We start from the raw sequence: 21,753 nt of genomic DNA on the forward strand, positions 1-21,753 counted from the left end.
CCAAACAACCTCTCTGCTCCACTCCTGCCAGCCCTGGGGGCCACCAAGTCCCAGCTGCATCCCACAGGCAGGTGGCAGGGATGTGTCACCCAGCCCCAGCTCCATCAGGAGCTGCTCTGGGCATCTCCCCACCTCAGCCAGGCTGGCAGTGCCTCCTCCCCCTCCTCCTCCTCCTGCTTTGGGAGCAGCTGAAGGACACGGTGATGCCCCCAGACACAGATGGGCTCCAGGGTGGTGACATTGGCCACCCCTTCAGTGGCTCTGGCACCACCCAGGGGCACTGCCTGCCCTGTGCCACACCACATGCCCCCTTTAGGTGTGTGACCACACCTCAGTGGGCCTGGTAGGTGTGTCCCCAGCCTTTTGCTTGGCACCCAGAGCTGTGGGATAACCTGGCAGCAGCTTTTTGGGCATCCTTATCCTACCTTGGCAGGTGAAGCAGCGGATGTGGAAGTGGTTGCTCTGCACACGCACGACCTCGCCCTTGCAGGTGTCCCCACAGCGGTAGCACTGGATGACAGAGGAGCCGCTCCCAGGGGTGTAGGGGTTTTGCTGATAGGGAACTGCTGGCAGAAAGGAGGGAGGGCAGAGGGAGAGAGGGGAAGGGTGTGTTAGGATTTGGGTGTCACTGCACTGAGCTCAGTCCGGTGGCTGTGGCATCAGGGGACATCAGGCCAGCACTGAGGGCAAAGGACAGCACCCAATGACTCTGAGATGGGAGCCCAGCCCTGTCTGGATTTGGGATTTCCCTGTCCCACAAAAGAGGCTCCCTGGTCTGCAGTCCCAAGCTCTGTGCAGTGTCAGCACCTGGGCACCGCTCCCTGTCCCTGCATGGACAACGAGGTCACAGCATCATCCCAGAGCTCCCCAGATGCTCTCCTGTCCCCATAGCAGGTGCAGGAGGACCCTGCAGGGACCAGCCCCCAGTGCTCTGCTCAGCCCTGGTGGCTGCTGACCCTCTCTGAGACAGCCCAGCGAGCTCCGAGTTGGCAGCAGCACGGGAAGGAACTGTTGTGTTTTCGGAGCTCCTCCTTGTTTGCTTAGGAACTGGGGGAAGAAATCATTTGTCAAGGAGCTTTCAAACATCACAGCAGCCGAGTGCTTGGCCCTGGTGGGACTGTCACCTCCTCAGCCAGGAGCAGCATCCCGAGGCCCACGGCTCCTTCCAGAGCGGCCCCACAGCGCGTGGAGGTTCTGGAAGGAGCTGGGGGCTGCAGGGCAGGGCAGGGCAAGAGCTGAAATTCTCCTGCTGCAGACAGTGCTGGGATTCACCTTTGCTCCTCACCCCTCTGGGAACACCACACAGGTGATGCCCAGCGGCATCAGCAGGGTAAAATCCTCCTGCTCCGTGCAGATCCTTCTGTCTCAAGGCAATTCCCAAACACGTGGAGAAAACCCAGAGCAGCTCCTGCTTTCCCTGCCCCACCTGGCAGTGCCTGGGCTGTGCAGGAGCTCCAGCCAGGCTGACACCACGCCAAGCACTGCAGGCAGGGCCCGAGCAGCACGGGATTTATTTGCTGTAAGATTTCTGAGAGGGAGTCACAATCTGGGCAACTTGAGCAGCAAAAGGCAGGAGCTTTTCTGACCCAGGGCTGAACTGCATTCCCAGGAACAAGAGAAGCAGCTGATTGAAAGCCAGCCTGTGAAGTCACTCCAGAGCAGGGAAGAAGGGGCACAGGACAGAGGAGATCACTCAGCAGGGGCTCCTCGCTCACCCAGGGGCAGATCAAGTGACAGCGAACAGAAACAGCCCATTATTGCCTTCAAAAGCCAAGCAGGAGAAGTCAAAATGACACTGAGACCCTGTCACAGTGCAATCCCATTCCCTGTGCCAAGTGCCCAGAGACACAGCACTGCTTCCCTCCGGGAAATGGGCTGACCCTCCATCCCTGGAGCTGCTGGGAATGGGCTGCGAGGGAAGCTCTGAGTGCCCTCCTGCAAAGCTCAGACTCCGGCCTTGACTTCCAAGAGCTGCTGGGACTTCCCTTCCCTGCAAGCCAAGAGCTCTCAGAGGTACCTGAGACACTAAAGGATGCCAAGTGCCAGCAGAGCAGTGGCAAAATGGGAGTCAGGCCTGGAGCTCAGCCCCAGCAGAGACTAATTAGTCTAGACCTAAATCACTCTGAGGTCCCAAACACAACGAAGGGAGCAGGGAACCCCCACCCAGGAGGCACCAGCCCTGGGAACAGCAATCCAGCACCTCCTGTGATGGTAATGGGTGCCCAGGAGCTCTGCAGCTGCCTGAGGGGACCAACAGGATTTCCTGAGGCTGGAATAAATCAGGGATCTTCCCCGCAGGGGTCTCCAGCAGAGCAAGAGTTACAGAGCTGAAAGTTCCTCCCACGCACCCACTGCTCACACCCTGACCCAGAACGGAGCCGAAGCCAAGCCCTGGGACACAGCCATGGAAATGCACAAAGCTGGGAGAGGAAAGCAGGACAGAGGCAGGGGGAAAAGCCAGGAATTCATCCACACTTCAACATTCACGATGAAGAAAAGGGGAAGGCAAAAATAATAATCTATGTCAGAACATGCAGGCATCGCTTAGTGCGGGCTGCTGGTCTCCAGGGAAAACTTCCTGGTGCCCATAGCAACACATCGCCAAGCCCTTGCTTGGTCTGATGGGAGGAAGGCAGAGGAAAAGAAGCTGAGGATGGAAAAGATGCTTTCAGCTGTGCCCCACCACGGGCAGAGATGGATCTGAGCCAGTCACTGCTGGCAGTGCCCGTGGGGACGGGTCAGGACCCAGCTCAGGGCACCCTCACCCTCCCGCTTTGTTCAGCGCTGCCCAAAGCTCCCTGATTCGTGCTTAACCTCCAGCCCAGGCTGGAATTTTGTCCGGGAACATTGGTGCATTGTGTGCCTGTGTTCCAGGCAGCAGCTGCCCGCCTTGTGGCCCCGTGCAGGAAGTATTACACATCCCACAGCCCCGAGCACAGGGCCAGCTGAGCGGGGCAAAGCTCATTACACCCAAATAATCCACTAATAATGTAAGTAGCATTAGTGGCCTCTCAGGCTGGGATACAGCAGGCGTGGAGAGGGGGTGGGAGCTGCCCAAGGAATGCCATAATCTGCCCCCACTTTGCTCCTGTTTTGCTCGGAGCTCATCTGGGCCAACAATTCCTGCGTTTGTGCTCCACTCTCAGTGCAAAACTTGCCCAGGGCCAGCTCCTGTGGGGCTGTGCCCGCATCCTGGCCGGTTCTTGACGAGCTGAGGGCACAGCCAGGCAGGGAAGCGCCACGGGGCTGTGTGGGCACTTGACAGATTTCCCACTGATCCGGATTAAGGTGGCACCTCCGGTCAGGGATTGCTGCCCTGCGCAGCCCCGGGGTCAGGCAGCGGTGGCCGTGCACAGCCAGCGTGCGACCCGGGCAGGGGGACAGCCCCCCAACAACCCCCACGGCTGAGCAGAGGAGCTCAGTCCCCCAGGAGGGCGCAGGGACCGTGCCCAAGGGCTGCTCCCATGAACAATCTGCAATTCCCACCCCTGGGCAATCCCCCTCCTTCGTTTCAGGAGGGTCAACGACCTTGTTTGTCTTCCTGTGCTCTTCCTGCACAGTGTCCAGCCCTGCACCAGGATGCGGAAATGCTGAACCCCTGGAACACTTCGAGCCCTTCACGAGTGGAAGGAGAATGGGATAATTTCCATCTGCCTTGGAGGGTTTGCTGCTCACCACCAACACAAATAACAGGGCACAGCTCCACCAGCAGCTTGGGTTCCCCCCCCGGCAGCCCCATATCCCACAGCCCCACATACCCCAGCAGCAGCTTTCCAGGGGCACCCAGAGGCATCTTTAAAGATCCACCCCTCCTTCCTTACTGGGACCAGAGTAGGTGCTGCTCTTTTCCCACCTATTTCCCTCTCCCAGCCCATTGGCCCTCCGGGAAGGTCTATCAGGGAGAAGCTTTTCCAGGTGGGGTTGGGATCATTATCCACAGGTAGCCGGGAGCTCCCACCCAGCTCTGCTGCCAGTGTGTTTGTGACCCAGCATCTCCACAGGAGGATGGGCATGCCGAGCTTAATTAACTGCCAGTAATTAATATTTGCACAGTGCTGGGAGAGCCACAGGTGAAAGGGACCATGGAAAAGCAAAATATTCACCCTGAAATTAATCAGGAGAGGCAGTGCCACCGTGGGAAGCTGAGGCTGGTGGGTGCCAGGGGTGATGCAGGGACTGAGAGTTGGCACCTGCAGCAAGGGGGTGTCACCATGGGATGGATCCAGCCCCTGGAATGTGTAAGGAGGTGTGGGTGTCACCATGGGATGGATCCAGCCCCTGGAATGTGTAAGGAGGTGTGGGTGTCACCATGGGATGGATCCAGCCCCTGGAATGCTGGATGTCAGCTGGACGCTGGGGGAGCAGGGCAGATGATGCTGGCAGGAATTGTCACACCTCCATGGGGCTGAACTCCTTCCAGCAGCTTCCCACTGCTTCCCACTGCTCCCTGGCACTGAGCAATTCCCCACCCCACCCCCAGCGCGGTCCCTGGGGCTGGAAATCCTCTTCTCAGAACCCCGCTGTGGGTGGTGGCACCAGCGTGGCACAGCTTGGCGGTGGGATGCAGCTGCAGCGGGGAGGGTGAGGAAAGCTGGGCATTCCCACCGGGCATTCCCGGTGGGCACGGCTGGCAGACCCCGGGAAGGGCCGATTCCACGGCTCTGGGGTGAGGAGGGGGTCGGGAGCAGGGCTGGGGAGGCTCAGGAAGAGGAAGCCCAGCCCTGCCAGCACAGCAGCCCCGGAGGCGTCAAGGCTGAGGGGCGGCAGTGACTGGCCAGGAAGGAATTTTGCTGGAAGCACTGGAGGCTGAGGGAGAGGCCGGGGTGAAGCACCGGGGATGGGACACAGCGGGCCGGGCTGGGGGCAGAGAGCGAGGTAAAGGAAACCTCTGCTGGGGTATGGGGACAAGGAGGTGGCACTCCAGGAGCCTGCACCCCAAATCCTCCCGCTGCCATCCAGGGTGACCCGGCCGGCTCCAGAGGGGAGCTGAGGGCGAGGGGGAGGATTTCCCCTCCAGGCAGGAGCTGTGCTGTGTCCCAGGGGCGGCCGGGGAGGAAGGGTGGGAACTGCAGGGCTACGGGATATGGGTTTCTCATCAGCAGCGGGGCCAAAGGCTGTCCTGCTGTCCTGCAGCGGCCAGGGCTTGGCTGCAGCCGTAAAAACGCCTTGGGAAGGAAGGGAAGGATGGGCTGGGAGCCAGATGGTGCTGGTCCTTCAGCAGGCACGGGACAGCCTCAGCCTGCGTCCTGTGGGGCTGCCATGACCCCGGCATGTGGGCATGTGCCTGTTCCAGACAGAATCAGAATTAACGAGGCTGGAAAAGACCTTTGAGACCATCGAGTCCACCCCAGGTCCCTGCTGAGGAGCTGACACTGTGGGGGTGCCAGCAGCACAGAGCTGGGTGAGGCACCCAGGTGAGGGATCAGCCAAATTATCCCTGAAATAAAGGAAGGGACCAACAGTCGGGATGCTCGGCTCTGGTGGTGAATCTGAGCCCTGCACGGCCATCTCGGTGCTCAGCCCACGGCTCCCCATGGAGCTGCCACGGATAAAAGCCATTCCCACCAAGGAGAAAATGCCAGATTTACCTTTGGGCAGAGGATTTTCTCTCCTGATCCTTCCCCTCAGTAAAACCCAGAAGCATCCCGTGGTTCTTTATTGAATATTTACATTTTTAGGCTGGGGCGGGCTGAGTGCTCCTGATGGGCTGAGGACGGGTAGCAGGGATCTGCTGTGGGACAGGCTGAGCCTGGAGCAGCTCCGGCTGCTTCTGCCACTGTCTGCACTGAATCCACGAGGACTGGGCTGGGACAGGCACTGTGGTGTGGGACAGCGGGCTGGGGGCAGCGGGGACCACCCAGCTCACCCAGAGCCAGCACTGGGCTGCTCCCAAAGCTGTCAGCCAGCTTGGAGAGTATTCCAGGTGGGATTATGAACCCCCTCCAGTCCATGCCAGCCTCTCCTGCCTCCCAGGCAAAGCCATCTGTGGCTTACAGCTAAAAACCCTCCACTGCCACAGCTCCTAATCCAGCCCTAGGCTTCCCTAATTAGATCAGGACCAATTATTGCTCCCACCTGCTTCACGCTGGCCCCTCGCCCCCCGCCGCTGTCACTCCCTTGGTGGGACACAGGGCACAAGCTGTGGGTGCTGCAAGGATGGCACCAAGGAGCTGGAGGGGCACATGCCGCCATGGGAGAGGGCACGGGGCTGGGGGTGCTGGGCCAGCGCTGGCATCACACGAGGGAGGGAACACCCTGTAGCTGGGAGCGGGAGGCAGGGCTGTGAGTGTGGCAGGTGCCCAAATAGGTGCCAAGGCATCACGAGGGCGTGACAGGACATTATGCCAGCGTGGGAGCTGGGTCACACGGGGACACGCTGCAAAAAGAGAGAGGAGGGAGGTCAAAAACGCCCAGAGGAGACAAAGGAGAAGGGTAAAGAGGGAAGGAGACAAGGGGAAAAAATCAAGAGGTTGGAAGGAAAACAAACAAAAAGCTGGAGCAGCGAACAGCCAGGGCCCTGCCTGCACAGCAGAATTTGTTTCTGGCTGCATCCGTGGAAATTATTCTCCAAATGAGCGTGGAGGAAGCCGTGACTGCCTTCCCATGCTGACCTGGCCGCAGGCAGCTGCCCGTGCCTGCCTGCAGGATGTTTACTTCCCACACAGGCAGGGCTGGAATGTGCCAGGGAAACCCAAAAACCCCGCTGGGGCTCAGCAGAGGTTTCGCCTCCTGCCCTGCAGGAACCCCCAGCCCCATTCCAGCAGCACCCTGGGGGTGTCCTGAGCGAGGGATCTGGGATCAGCCTGGTTTGCTGGAAGCACTGGCTGCTGCTGCTGCGGTGATTTTCCCAGATTCCCAACAAAAAGAGGGAAAAGTTGCTCTTCCTCAGACCTGATGACCTGAGTGCAGACAACAGAAAGGCACGACAGTGCTCCCCCAGCCTGACAGCTGCACCCTGGGCTGTGCAGAGCCAGGGAACACGCTGTATCCCAAGAATTCCACTGCATCCCGAGAACTCCCAGCCTGGCAGTGGCCAGGGAGCACCACGAGCACCAGCTGCACGTGCCATCCTCACACTCAGGGCTGCAATGACACTCCCCAGGCAAAGGAGCATTCCCAGCACCTCCCTTGGAAGTTCCAAGGCCTGAGCACCCATCCCATGCAGAAATTCCTGCTGATGTCCAACCTGACCCTCCCCTGGCACAGCTTGAGGCCATTTCCTCTTGTCCTGTCACTATTTGGGAGAACTGACACCTTCCCTTTCCTGCCAGGACCGTGCCAGGATGGCTGTTGGGGGCTGGAGGAGGGTGAGGGGACAGGAGCAGGGCTCTGCACCCCCAGGTGTGGGAATTTGGGGGGCACAGAGCTCGGGAAGGGGCTGGAGCACCTGGAGGTGTAACCCTGGAAGGTCAGAGGTTCAACCTGTGCAGTTGAACATCCGAGCCACACAGCCACACCAGAGCGCAATTCCCATGGGATCCATGTGCCCTCCACACTGGCAGCCTTCCCTCCCATCCCCAACTGGATCTTTTTTTCCTGGATAACACTCTTACAGCTTGTCATGGCAACAGGATCTCCTGGAACTGCAGCTGCAGCCAGGGCTCCTGGTGCTCACACGGTTGTGTCTCTGCAGACACCACGGGAGCCCCTCCCAGCACAGCTCTGGGCTCCACAGCCCCCCACACTGGGAGGGACTGGGACCCCCAAGGGAGGCTGCTGCCTGTCTGCCCACGCCAGGCCTCTCAACTGGGATGGAACTGGGATTTGGGGGAAAATCCTCCTGGCTGCTGCCCAGCTCTGCTCCCAGCACCATGTTTGCACCAGGAGCTGCTCTCCACTAGGATTAGCCACAGAATCCCAGAATTGTTTCAGTTGGAAAAGCTCTCTCAGACCATGGAGTCCAGCCCCATCCCCACCTGTGTCCCCAGCCCGGAGCTCTGAGTGCCACCTCCAGCCCTTCCTTGGGCACCTCCAGGGATGGGCACTCCAAACCTCCCTGGGCAGCCCCTGCCAAGGCCTGAGCTCCCTTTCCATGGGGAAATTCCTGCTGCTGTCCACCCTGAGCCTGCCCTGGCCCAGCCTGAGGCCGTTCCCTCTCCTCCTGTCCCTGTTCCCTGGGAGCAGAGCCCGACCCCCCCGGCTGCCCCCTCCTGTCAGGGACTTGTGCAGAGCCACAAGGTCCCCCCTGAGCCTCCTTTGCTCCAGCCTGAGCCCCCCACATCCCTCATGGGACACCCAGATCCTCATCCCCACACCCAGCATCACACTCAGAGTGCTTTTCCCCCTGCATTCCCAGCAGGACTGGGATTTCCAGAGAGTGGGGCTGGAGATGCAGAGCCCGACAGGGAATCCTGGGCTCCAGGATCAGCGAGAAATCTCCAAAAGGCACAGCTCAGATTTCCCAGGAACTGCTTAATTCCCCTCCCTATTATCCCTGAGAATGTTTTAGCAGTTCTTGTTGTCTCGAGGAGAGGATGAGAAAGGATAGATTGCATTTTAATTAATAATTGCTGCAATGCATGGCTGCCCAGGGCAGGAGCCCTGGCGAGCCTGGAGCAGGGAGCTGTCCCCAGGTACCACAGGGCTGGTGGCAGGTCCTGTGCTGGGGTGGGTGCCCAGGACAGCTGTGAGCTGCCACTTTCCCAGGCAGGAGCAAGGACACTGCACCTCTGCAATCCCCTGCTCTTGAAATCTCTGCGAGGATTTCAGCTGGGCCCAGCCCTGAGCTCAAATCCTGCTCCGACACAAGGTCAGGCTTGTGGAGGAGACCCAGAATAGCTCAGTGAGGGAGGAGCTACCCCAGCGGGGACAGGTGACACCAGGTGTGGCACAAACCCAACCCTTTTACACCCAAAACTGACACCAGCACGGCCAGCACCACGGCAGGAGGCACAAACACCTTCCTGCCCTCTCGCCTCCCACACATGCCCTGCCCATGCTCCCGGTGTTTGCTGCAGCTCCCAGCAGCTCCTGCAGCCCTGGCAGATGTGCAGCACTCCCTGGGATCGGCATTTTGGGCTGCAGGAAGCTTCACTGGAAGCAGCTGAGGAGGGAACCCCGCTGAGAGGCTGAGGATGGGATTTGGTCCTTACATCTGGTGCAGCTTAAAAACTCTGGCCTGAGCTGTTGTGGATGCAAACAAACAGGGCAGGAGCGGGGAGGCGTGAGGGGGATGATGTGCACGGGCACAAAAGCGGGGCTGGGCTGGAAACAGGGACACAGCAGCCTGGGACAGGGATCTGGGTGAGAACAACCCCGTCTGAGCAGTCACAGTGACACGTGGCTGTGCTTGGTGGCCCTCTGTGAATCCCAGGGGCAGCAGGACCAGCTGAGGCCACACTCTGGAGGACACCACCCCGCAGCCAGTGTCCGGCCAAGCCCTTGGGAGCAGCTGCCCTGTGCCCTGCTGGACCTGTCACACCCAGGGGACACAGCCCCAAATCTCTGGTGCTGCAGAGCAAGAGCAAATATGAAAAGCTTCCCCACATCCCCTCCTCCACTGTGGTCATCCATGGCCAGGTTGGACAAGGCTTGGAGCAACCTGGGATAGTGGGAGGTGTCCCTGCCCATGGCAGGGGGTGGAATGAGATGATTTTTAATGTCCCTTCCAACCCAAACCATTCTGGGATTCTGTCACATCCCTCACTGCATCCCCCCCACCCTCCGGGCATGGAGCCAAACCTGAGCTGGCACTGCCAGCAGGAGCTTTGGGCCACCCCAGCCTCTCTCCTGCTCCCCTGGCAGGGTGGTCTCGAGGGACACAGCCACCTTGGCAGCCAGGCAGTGGCCAAAGTCCATCTCCTCCCCTGGATTTGATTCCTGAGGTGTGACAAGTGGGGGAGCCCCAGCCAGAGAGAGCAGGAGGGGCGACCTTGACTGAGGCTTGGACCCAGCCCCAGCCCACAGGATGCTATTTTCCACTCCAGCTGGGCTGGACAGGTTTTGGGGGGGTCCATGCAAGGGGCTACACTTGGGTCCTAAAGCTGAGGGATGTGCAGAGTGGAATAATCTAAACTTGAGGTCCCGGCCAAAAGCTGAAAAGCCTGAGCTCATCATTTTGCTGAGGCCAGATTTCCTGCTAAACGGAGGCTGTGTTTAGTGCTGGGAGACAGCCCTGGCTGTGTGCGAGTGCAGGGAGCCCGAGGGGACCGTCCCCTGGCTGCCAAACCCACCCACCACCACCCCCAGCCCGGCCCGCAGCAGTCTGGGCGAGCTGGAGCACGAGGGACCCATCCCAGCTGGAAAATCCCCCTAAAACCCCCAAAGAGAAAGCAGCAAAGGAGCTTTCTGAGGAAAGGAAAGGGCAAAGCAGCTGTCAGATGGTGGCATCTCCTGCTGGGCGCTGTGGAGGCAGTGCCCGGGTGGCCGGGACAGGAGGTGACACAATGGAAACATTCAGGCTCGCTCCTCACACCAACACCCGGAGACAGGCGGGACAGAAAGGAGCTTATTCCTGGCTGCTGCAGGAGGGATTTGCTGCTCGCTGCTGCTGTGTTTTGTGTTTGCAGCTTCCCGTATGGAAATGCTTTTTCCCTTTAACCCCCGCCCACCAGCTCGGTGGATTCGGGTGCCGTTTCCCCAGCATATGGCGCATCCATCAGAAAACAGAAAGGGTGCTATATTTAAAATGTTACAAAAGAAAAGCCAGGAGCTGACATTTTTAAACTAGGGCAGCGTCTGAGAGAGAGAAACGTGGGGATTTAGGATTTTCTCTGCCAGATCAGAGAAGCAGCCCCGTTGGATGAGGCAGAGCCAGGCTGGCACCTCGCCACCTTGCAGCAGACTGTTGCTTCCAGAGTCTGGGAGCACTTTTGGGAGAGGATCCGTCTGCTCTGTCCCTGCCTGCGCCCCGCAGCTGCCAGGGAGCCTCGGTGCTGCTGGATCCAGCACATCCCTGCCCTGCTGGCCGGATTTAGTGTCCAGCTGAGCCTTGGCGAGGTGCTCCCGAGCAGAGCGCACTGAGCTCATTCCTTCCTGGGTTCTCCTGTGGATTCCCTGGTGGGCTGAGAGCCTCCTGAATTCCCCCACTAATCACTGTGTGTGTGCAGCATCGCTTATCTGGCCATGAGCACCGCAAGGGGGACAAACTCCTGCGTGTTTTATAAATCCAGAGGCTGCTCCATGTCTTTCCTCCAGGCTGGAGCTGCTTTCTCCCACTCTGCAGAGTGCAGAGCACTCCCTTGTTTTATTTTAAACCCTATTCCTGGCGGCTTTGTAACTCCAACCTGGGAGATTGCGTCACAGCCAGGGAATGAGGGGTGTTGGATTTGCTATTTTTAACTCTTTCTACTCCGGGGAGCCAGCTGAAATCAAATCCCCATCCAGAAGCACTGCATGGATATTAACGCAACGAAATGGGAATTTGGGCTGGGGGTGACAGCTGGCAAAGCAAGCCCTGGCGTCACAGAGGGGACGATGGCCCCAGAAATAGGCTGCAGGGCAGGGATATTTGTTACAGAGCCCTCTCAATGCCGCCAGCACGTACTCAGAGGGACAGGAGGCTCGAGAGCAGCAGCCCCCCAGCCAGTCCCATTCCAGGGGATGAGTTACAGCTCAGGGTTGGGGGCAAAACTCCAGCAGGAACTTCCCTGGCTGGCTCCAAATTCCTCCAGCTGCTCTTATATCCTGGGAAGGTGCTGTCTAAAACAACTGAGAGCTCTTTCAGATCTGGGGCTGTCGCAGGGAGGGCACTGCCACATCCCCTTGGAGCCCTCCTGAATCCAACTCCCTGCAAATTATGGGGTTGGAAGAGATGAAACCCACTCCTGCAGACCTCTAACACAGAGCATCCCCCAAAAACTGTGCCAAGCCCCTCCAGGGGGAGCTGAGCAGAGCCTCCAGGGGCCCTGCACAGAAGGTGTTGACTGCTTTTCTAAATCTACCATGATCCCCGCTCTAATTCTGTTAAAGGCAACAAATGGAGCCTTTATGTGGCCCTAAAAAGATTGTCCCCACCCCGCAGGGAGTTCATTTGAGACACCTGGCCTTGCATATGGGTGGCAGAGGTGGATGCAGCAGGTGGGGGGGACAGGGACATGCCAGGGACAGCCCCGTGGCCACACAGAATCGTTTGGGTCAGAAAGGCCCTCCAAGGCCATGGAGTCCAGGCTGTGCCAAATCCCCACCTCATCCCCAGCCCAGAGCACTGAGTGCCACCTCCAGCCCTTCCTTGGACACCTCCAGGGATGGGGACTCCACCTGTGGTGTTCCAGGCACCACAAGCAGTGCAGGGCAGCCTCTCTGACCCACGGGATAGCGCTGGAAAACCCCACATCCCCAGCCCATTGCTGCCTGATTCCATCGTTCCAACCCCATCCTCAATGCTGGGGTCAAACCCCGTGGGACAGAGCTCTGGGGAGCCCACACAGCCCCTTGGCACAGAAGGGCACCCCGAGGGGTGCAGCAATACCTGGGCAAGGTGGTGCCAGGCTGGTGACAAACGGCAGCATCCGAGGTCTCTCTGTGAGCCACCACCCCACCCCAGCGGGCAGAGGTGAAAGGTGGGTTCAGAGGGAGGATGTGCCAGGCAGGGATGCACTCAGCAGTGCCAGGGACACAGCAGGCTGGAGCGGTCACACGCCACCCCTGGGAGCCAGCCTGGGGCTCGTGGCACCTGCCAGCCCTGCCTGGGGCTGCCACCAGCACACACAGCTGTGCACAGCTGGGCATCCCTGCTCCTCCACAGGCCCATGCTGCTGCACCAGGAGAGGCAGAATCCCCCTGGGCCGGGCCCTGAGAGCTCCTGCTCTCGCCCAAAGCTGCTAACGCTCAGCTGCTGCCCGCTGTGGCCGGGCACGACGCTGTCCCCATTAAAAGGCAGCAGGTTTTGCTCTCCTGCCATCTGTACGTTTGTGGATTTCCCACACCACCACAATCGGCAGGCTGGGCTCCAGCCAGGCTCAGGAGGAGCTCTCTGACATCTTCCCAGCCATCTGAAGAGCTTCATAATTTCTTCTATGGCTCCCCCAGTGCAGTCCTGGGATCATCACAGCCCCAGCCGACACCCCTGAGACAGCAGGGATGGGGGGCTGCATTCCAAAACCATCCAAAACCATCTCACCTCTGGGGTGCAGCAGCCCAGGTGAGGCCAAAATCCCACACCCTGAAAGGCAGCGGGACGTTTGCCATGCCCCCACCAGGTCCCCAGCACGGAACACATCACCAGAGCTCTGCCACAACCACCCAGCTCTCCCTGCCCTCCCTGAGGTGCAGTTCTTGCAAAGACAAGGAGATAAAATAAGTCAGTGTGGCCCCAACAGCAAACAGAGCCCAGGTAATGGCTGGAATCTCCTTCCAGCTCCAAAGAAAGCTGGTGGCACCTTGTCCTGCTGGTCACCTTCTCCCTGCAGGATGTCCCCACCCTCTGAGCCCTCCACCAGCACTAAGGCTGGAAAAGTCTCTACAGTGGCCCAAGGGTGGCCAGGACTCAACCAAGCCCAAGCCAATCTCAGTTTCCACCCCAGGCAAGCACTACTGAAAGCCCCCACATGGGTTTTGGCAATTCCATCTCCCCTCCCGGGGAGGGTGCAGAGGCACAGCCTCCTCCTGCTGCCCTCACTGCCAACCCCAGGCTGGAAGAGCCAGGCACAGCAACGTGGGAGCAGCAGCAGGGAGCTGGGATGTGCTGGATTCTCCGTGTGGGACCACGGGAGAGCAGCGGTGCTGTTCCTGGGGCTGCTCTGCCTTGGCAGAGCCCATTCTGGTTTCAGGCTGTCTGAAAAACAGACTGGAGCTTGCACATCCCCAGACATCTGCCCCAGGCAAGCAGCAGGATGCACATGCACAAGCAAATTTGGCAACTTGATGCGAGTTAAATGTGCATTTAATTGAGATTTATAGGGGAACTTGCAATGGCAATTGATTATCAAAATCAGATTATTTATGGGGGTTTAGCAGCTATACAGGAGATTAATGCTGGGTGCAGAATAAATCCTCGATAAACGTATGTTTCCCCAGTAATCAGCTAATAACACGTCATCCTAATTATCTCCTGAAAGGGGCCCAGCGATTCTGACACACACTGCAAGGAGATCTCCTGAAAGGGGCCCAGCGATTCTGACACACACTGCAAGGAGATCTTGTCATCTGCAAATCGCCACCAGAAGGCCACCAGCAGCTCTGCCTCCACACCCATGGGGACTCCCCGTGCTGCAGCAGCTCCTCTGTTTTCCTCAGGTAGGGTTTGCTCATTAAAAAACATTTATGGAAGGCTTTATTGGAATGTTTCTGGCAGCAATAAAGCTGTGCCGTGCAGCCAGCCCTGCGCCCCAGCCCCAGCCTGAGCTGCTGAGGGCCACCCCACGCCATCCCCTCCTCTCCCCAGACACCAGGATGTGTCACAGGGATGTCCCCAGGGAATTCCATCCCTGGGAGGAGGTGGCAGGTGGCCCCTGGGAGGGGCAGGAGGGTGCCCTGCCACTCGCCATGGCCAGGGCAGCGCAGGACCACTCCTGCGGGATGCAGAGATGCTGTGGCAGTCACCATGGCAACCCCGGTACACAGCCAGGAGAACAAAGCTGCCAGGAGAGAAACGGGGAAAGAGAAGAGAAAAGGAAGGTGGGGTGGAAGGAAAAAAAGCAGGAAAGGCAAACAGTCATGGAGCAAAGGCTGGGGCAGGGGGGAGCCGTGGGGAGGGACAACAACGGTGGTGGGAGATGGAGCTGCCTCGAGGCTGCTCCCCTTGGGATGACCTTCAGCACCACCGCCCTCTGAGTGCCCCACTGAGACATTTTCTGGCGGCCCCACTGTCCCGGCAGAGATCCCTCCTGTCCCCCTTCCCAGCCTGGCAGCCCCAGGATGTCCCACTGTGGTGCAGGAGGTGACACCTGCCAGAGACACAGGAGGAGCCCTTCCACCCCCTGAGGTGGCTCTCAGACCTCAGAGACCCTCAAGGAATGGATGGATGGATGGATGGATGGATGGAGTTATTGTTCCCCTTCCCCAGCACCGATGGGTTGGCTCAGATTTTGGGTCACACACATCCCACCAGCTCAGGGCTCTCCCACTCCGCCCCAGTTTTGGAGTCCAGGCACATTCCTCAGCCCAGCGGTGCCAGCTCTTTGTCCTGCTGCTTCCCAAGTGGTGCAGGGCTGCCTGAGACCCCTGAAAGGTATTTTAGGGGTCAGAATAGTGAGACCCTCAAGCGGAGCACAGAGCAACAGCCAGTCCCAAGCCCACAGCCGTCTCCATTATGAAAGGAGCCTGGAAGCAGTGGAAAACAAAGTACATGACACTTCATTGCATGGCTTGGGGCTCACCTGAACCCCAAACCAGGGTCAGAGTAGGAGGCAGAGGTGCAACCACCAATCCCTTGACATCAGCCCTTGCCCTGCAAGAACACGAGCAGCATCCACACGCTCCACTCTTGCTTCTCCTCCCCACTTCAAAGGCAGAGAATCCAAAACCAGACATCAGGGTTTGGGGCAGAAAGCAGCAATTCCAACCTCCCTCAGCTGGATGGAAAATAACATCCCACGTGGCTGTTTATTCCAATGAAATAACAAATCCCAGAGGGAAGATCCCCTTCTGCAGAGCCGCAGACACAGCCTCTTGCTGGGGCCTCACCCACCACTTGTGAGGACAAGAGGAGGTACCCAGGGGGCGGGAGGAGGTCACAGGTACATGGAAGCCTGGCAGGAATGGGAGAAAAGCTGAGAACACTCCCAGGAAAAGGACAGGTAAAGCAGCTCAGCCATTTGAGCAAAGAGGAGATAAAAGGAACCACGGAGGTGAGCGGCACGGGTGCCACAGGAGCGGCCGCAGCAGGGCACGGGCACTCGGGGAGCTGCTGCCGTGGGAGAGCTGTCTCCACAAGTACAAACACACCTCTGCACCAGTGTGACACTCCCAAGGGGGCTTCACACCCCTCCAGCCACATCCTGAGCCTCAGCAAGAGGAGCCAAGCAGGGCAGGGCCAAACCTGGCTGGGGACAATGGGGATGTGGCAATGAACTGCCCCGGGCACACGAGGGGCTCGGCACACACCTCATCCCCTCCCCTCCTCCTTGCCACACTCGTGCTCTCCTCAGCTCTCCAGGACGCCCAGAATCCCGACTTCCAAAGGAGGGGGAGGCTGCCAGCATGGGGAGCTCCGGGCAGGCAGACACGGCTGGCTCCTGCTAAAAGCCCTTGGTGCCTTTCATCAGGGCTGGGCACAAAACAGCCTCCGACTGGCGGGCTGGCGGCAAGGGGCCAAGCCCTGGCATCGCGTCCAGCTGCTCATGGGCCACAGAGGCTGAGCCCTCCCTCCTGGGCAGGGTGGGTTCTGATGCCTTAGGTTTTAACTTTTCTGTTTTTCAAATCCTGCACTGCCCAGTGTGCGACTCTGGAGTCTCTCGTAGCCTGTTCATTTCTGCTCTCTGTGCTGGGCAGACATAACAAAGCCTGTCTGGGTCTGCTCTCCGAGGTCACCCAGACTGTCCTAGGCCCAAAAGGTATAAACTAAAGAGCCTCTAAAGGGGGGCAAGCTTGGGGAAATTCCATCATTAACTGAAGCTTTAATTGGAGAATTAACCCTGCTATGCAAATGAACCAAACCTATAAAAGTGTGAAGAACTCGTGACCTGGGGTCCACCTTGGGGTCCATCTGGGCAGTGGCCTCTGGCCCCCAGGGGTACCTTTGAAGGCCTTTCAAATAAATCCCTGCCTGTATTCCCTTACTCCTGTCCAGTCTCTGTGTCTAGGAGGCCTCTTAAGGCATCAGTTTAGACCTCTCCATCTCAACCTCTCCACGTGTAAATAAATCCATCTGTGTACGGGAAAGCACCGGGGATCCTCTTAACCCTCGCCGAGTCAGGGCACGGCGCTGCCCTCCCGAGCTGCAGGCGCAGGAATTGGAGCGCTCCTCGTTAGTGAACCCATTCATGCAGCTCAGCTCACCCACGCCGAGGCCACGGCTCCCTTCCCCGCTGAGATGTCCCTCCCGAGCCGAAGCGACAGTCTGTCCCCAAGAGCCTCTGGATGCCACTTCGCCCAGCTCCTCATTAGCGACAATTAACAAGCAATCAATGGGCCCGGCAGAGCTGGCACTTTCCAGGGAACAAGTTCCCTTTCAGCAGGAGAAAAATGAGCACGGGCTTTGTTGTGCTTTTGGTTAAGTGAGCCAAAACCTGCCTGCCAGGGAACAGAACTGTGTCCCAAACTGGACCCTTGCTGCCACCTGAGCAGCCAAGCAGGCACAGAGGGCTGGGGCAGCTGCCTGAGTCCTCTCCTGGCCAGTGCTCCCTCTGGACACCCACGGGATGCTCCCAGCCAAGGGCAGGCAAGGTGGGAGCAGGGACCAGAGGTAGCATCGTGGAATGGTTGGCATTGAAAGACACCTTAAAACTCATCTTGTTCCACCCCCTGCCATGGGCAGGGACACCTCCCACTGTCCCAGGCTGCTCCAAGCCCCAGTGTCCAGCCTGGCCTTGGACACTGCCAGGGATCCAGGGGCAGCCACAGCTGCTCTGGGCACCCTGTGCCAGGGCCTGCCCACCCTCACAGGGCAGGATTCCTTCCCAACATCCCATCAAACTGTGCTCTGTCAGTGTGAAGGCATTGCCCCTTGTCCTGTCACTCCATCCCTTGTAAACAGTCTCTCTCCACATTTCTTGCAGGCTCCCCTCAGACCCTGGAAGGCCACAATCAGGTCACCCCAAAGCTTCTCCTCTCCAGACTGGACAATCCCAGCTCTCCCAGCCTTTCCTGTGCTGGGATCCCAGAGCAGGATGCAGCACTCCAGGTGGGGAGGGGGATGGACACTCTCCAGCCAGGACAGTGCTGCCAGCTCAGAACCACCCACAAGGATCAGGCAGGATCTCTCCAGCCTCACTATTCCCCAGAGTTGGGCAGTGCCAACCCCCACAGCCTCTGCTTCCCTGGGTTCCTGTCTAGCTGAGGGAGGGAAAAAAAAAAGATAAAAAAGACGAGAAAGCAAGAGGGAGATGGCCTGGATGTGACAGGCTGGCGGCTGTGACAGAGGAGCCTTGTTAGCAGCGTTCTTTCCCTGCAGTTCGAGCAGGGGCAAAGCCAAGGAATGTTTCCCAGCTGCCTGCACCAAACAAAGCCACCTGCACAGGGCTTTTCCTGCCAGGGGCAGAGCTGGGGTGGGCAGTGGCACCCCAGGGGCTTGGGAGGACAGACAGAGCACCACTGATGGCTCCTGCCACATTCCCAGAATGGGAAACTCCCTATCCCTCCAGCCACCCTTCCTGCAGCGCAAGGGGAGCACTGACTCCACGCTGTGCCTGCCGGGGGCTGAGTTTGGGGGGGTTTCACATCCCAAAGAGAGGTCACAGTGCCTCGTGCCACTGGATGTCGGGACCACAGGTCCGGGCCAGCTTGGGGAGACGATGGGACCCGGGGACGTGGGGCTCAGCAGTGGTCACGGCAGACTCCACCAGCTCTCCAGGGGATCCAGAGGGAGGATCTGGCAGATCTCTCAGCTGACTAAGAGCCCTTTGTGCCCAGTGGCTGTGCTGTACCAAGAGAAGCCAAAGCAATTAGCATTTCTTGGAGACACTGGAAAATCTTCCCTGAGTGATGGGGAGAACTGCCGCAAGCACAGCAAAGGGCCTGGAGCCCCTCCCCGGGTCCCGGAGCCGCTGTGCTGGCAGTGCCACACGGCAGAGCAGGACTGTCCCCCTGCAGGGCACCCCTGCCAGCGGCTCTGGGAATGCTGCTCCAGCCAGGCCCTGGCAGCTGTGCCCTCACGGAGCCCCAGCCCAGTGCCACCATCCCCACATCTCACCCCTGGCATTACAAATCAAAGGTGCCAGGGCAGAGGCAGCTCCCAGCACCTTTCCCGGAGCACAGCCCAGGTGGGAAAGGCCACCAGCTCAGGGAAATCCAGGAGCGAGCTCATCCCTCAGCTCCAGCCTGAGGCTGCGGGCAGGGAAGGAGCAGGGATGAGCTGTTTGGGGATCACGCAGGAGCAGCAGCTGCAGCCGGGCCGAGAGCTGCGGATTATTTTTAACGGGTACTTGTAGAATGCAGCGAGCGCCTGCAGGAGACACAGCCCGGGCTGATGCTCACCCCAGCACGTGCAAGGCACAGATCTCCCAGGCAGGCTTTTTATAGGGTTTCCTGCTCCCGCTGGGCACGCAGCTCAGCGGCTCGGTATGGCCACACCACCCCCTCCCTCAGCAATCACTCACATGCCGTTCACCAAAGTCTTTCCATTCCCTCTCGAGCTGTTTCCTCTTCTCTCCTTATTAGGGATCCACCTACCTATCCATCTTCTCATTCTCTCCCCCTCTGTGGCTATTTTTAAGATGCCATAAAAGCTTTCAACGGGGAGCATCCTCAGGGAGGCGAGGGATTTTATATGTAGCCCATCAGAAGGAGTCATCACCACATAACTCACCGTGCAGGCAGTGACTTTTCCTTTTTTTTTCAAAAGCAGGGGAGGGGAGAACATCCACACTCACTGCCTCAGCTCTCCCTGGCCAGCTCATCCAGGCACCTCCTTTTCCAGGGGAGAAGGATCAGATCCAGCCCACTCCTCCCCTGGGGGGCAGCTGGGCCAGATGGTTGGACACCAGTGCAAGTTCTCTCAAATCACACCTGGGGGTGGATGAAGGGATGGTTTTGCTCCCTGATCAAAGGCTCCAAGCTGGGATCATCCAGCTTCGTGCTGGATGGAGCAGCAGCTGCCACCAGCTGAAGGATGGCTTCCTTGCCTTGGCTCTCCCTGTGTGCCCACGCACCTGGAAGCTGCTCTGCTGCTTGGTTCGTGGGCAAAAGGTTGGGGAAATGCCAGCAAAACCGACCCCCAAGGCACAGCCTGGACAAACAGACAGGACCCAGGTCTTCCTGATCCCCACAGGCACTACATCAACCCCACAAGCCCCTCTTGCCCCTCCTAAATCTGCTTATTCCCTATGGAATAGCTGCCATCCCCTTCTGTCCCGAAATCTGGCCACAAACCCAGCCCACACCCCAAAGACCCCCCACCCACGCCACCTGCGCCCCGGCACAGCCTGGCAAGAGCCAGAAGCAGGCTGGCCCACCGCGGGGGAAGGATGCCCTCCTGCCACTGCCACGGAGGTGATGGCACAGCGGCGCTCAGGCTGCGCAGGAGCCGAGCGCTGGCCCCACGGCAGCGCTGCTCGCCCAGCCCGGCTGCGCCTCGGACGGACGGAGCCGGTCCCCCCCCACCCCCCTCAGCCGATGCTGGGCTGGCGCTGTTATTTATAGGAGCTGAGAGCGGGCTCATCTTACCTTGCTCCACCTTCTCCATCCTCTGAGCAGCGGAGCTGGCGCGGGAGGTGCCAGCGGGGGATGGGGACGGAGGGAGGGACACGCCGGACCCCGGCACAGCGCAGGGAAGGAGGGTCCGCGGGGACCGGCCGTGCTCCATCACACCCAGGGCTGCTGCCAGGGGAGCAGAGAGAGGGGAAACCCGGAGCAGAGCTGCCTGCTCACCCCTGTGTGCCCCACACGGGTTGGTGCTGAGAGAAGCGGGGTCTGCACCACCCTGGAGGGGCTCTGGGACCTCTGCCCGCCCCAGCCCTCGTTTCTTTGGGTTTGGCTTCAAGGAGAACCTTCCCATTGCTGGTCTCAGCACCTGACCACTCTCTGGTTCACCATGGGGACCTGCTGTGGGTCCTTGCTGTGAGCCCAGGGACCTGCTTGCTCCTGTGGTCACCACGGGCATCCCGGATGGCACAGAGCTTGCAGCCACACCAGCCTGAGAGAGCCACTCACCGCCCCAACCCTGGCCAGCGCAGCCAGAGGGGATTTGATTCCTTCTTTTAGGAAAAAGCCCTCGGGGATTCAGTGCAGAGGAGACAGGCAGGGCAGCAGCAGCTGCCAGACCAGCCCTGAGCCAGCCCTGCTGCATGGCCAGGGTAAGGAACCCCCTTCTTTTGGAGGGAGGCAGCTCTGGGCCATGGAGGGGCTGTGGCTCCTGCCGTGCCTCAGGAATGGGTTCCACGCACAGCTTTGCTGCCCCCTCCTCCTCCTCCTTCACCAGGGGGTGAAACAAAGCCACCCTGGGGCATCCACCCTGCTGGGACCCTCTGTGCCTGCCCTGGGAACCCAGGCTGGGAGCAGCTGTGACTGGGAGATCCCCACCACATGTCCCAGCAAGTGCCTCTGAGGCAGGCAGCAACCCACCCAGTCCCCCAGAGGATTTAAAAATAGCTCCCATTCTCCAGCAAGAGCAATCCCTGGAAGTGTCCAAGGCCAGGTTGGGCAGGGCTTGGAGCACCCTGGTCCATGGAAGGTGTCCCTGCCCATGGCAGGGGGTGGGACAAGAACTTTAAGGTCCCTTCCATCCCCGGCCATCCTGTAATTCCATGAAAATTCCTTGATCCCCAGGGCTGGCAGCACAGCTGGGATGCTGGGAAGGACAGGCAGGGCCCTGCAAGGTGCTTTCACAAGCGAGGTGTTCCTGAGGGGGGCTGTTCCCCAGGGCCCGGCACGTGGATTTGGGAGCTCACACCGAGTCCTGCTCCACATTTGGCTTGTCTGATCCTGCAGTCTGGCTGCATATCTGGGAAGCAGTCACGTAACTCCCTGCTCTGAGGACAGGTCAAACCCTGGGACTCAAACTCAGGCTGCTGCAGGCTCAGGCTGGGCTGAGGAAAGGTTTTTGAGGCTGGCATTGCAGCAGAAAAGCTTTCCCTACCCCACAGCTCTCCAAAATGTGCCACTTGTTGCCAAGGAAAACCAGGAGCCAAAGGGATGGCTTCAAACCTCGAGCACCTGCCCACCCCCCCCTTACACTGCTGCGTTCCTCAGAGAAACCTTCCCACAAGGACCTTCCCA

The 21,753-nt window shown here is 59.3% G+C and overlaps 1 protein-coding gene across 16 annotated transcripts in view; it reads right to left on the reverse strand.

The window, feature by feature from the left end:
- The window catches only part of ABLIM3 (actin binding LIM protein family member 3), a 46,395-nt gene that overhangs the window by 18,761 nt on the left and 5,881 nt on the right, over positions 1-21,753 (reverse strand). For 14 of the 16 annotated variants that reach the window (XR_004243221.1, XR_004243220.1, XM_032125067.1 and 11 more), the window contains exons 1-2: positions 20,203-20,356; positions 426-563 (exon numbers count right to left, since the gene is read on the reverse strand). Coding sequence is in view for 14 of the 16 variants with exons in the window: in XM_032125067.1 (XP_031980958.1) it covers positions 426-563; positions 20,203-20,341 (277 nt within the window). In the remaining 2 variants the exon portion in view is untranslated. Of the gene's footprint in view, positions 1-425; positions 567-20,202; positions 20,357-21,753 lie in introns of those variants that run through there. The other 2 variants (XM_032125075.1, XM_032125074.1) reach the window with 2 other exon arrangements.

This window comes from Corvus moneduloides, chromosome 15, assembly GCF_009650955.1.
Source record: "Corvus moneduloides isolate bCorMon1 chromosome 15, bCorMon1.pri, whole genome shotgun sequence".
In the NCBI taxonomy this organism is placed as follows: Eukaryota; Metazoa; Chordata; class Aves; order Passeriformes; family Corvidae; genus Corvus; species Corvus moneduloides.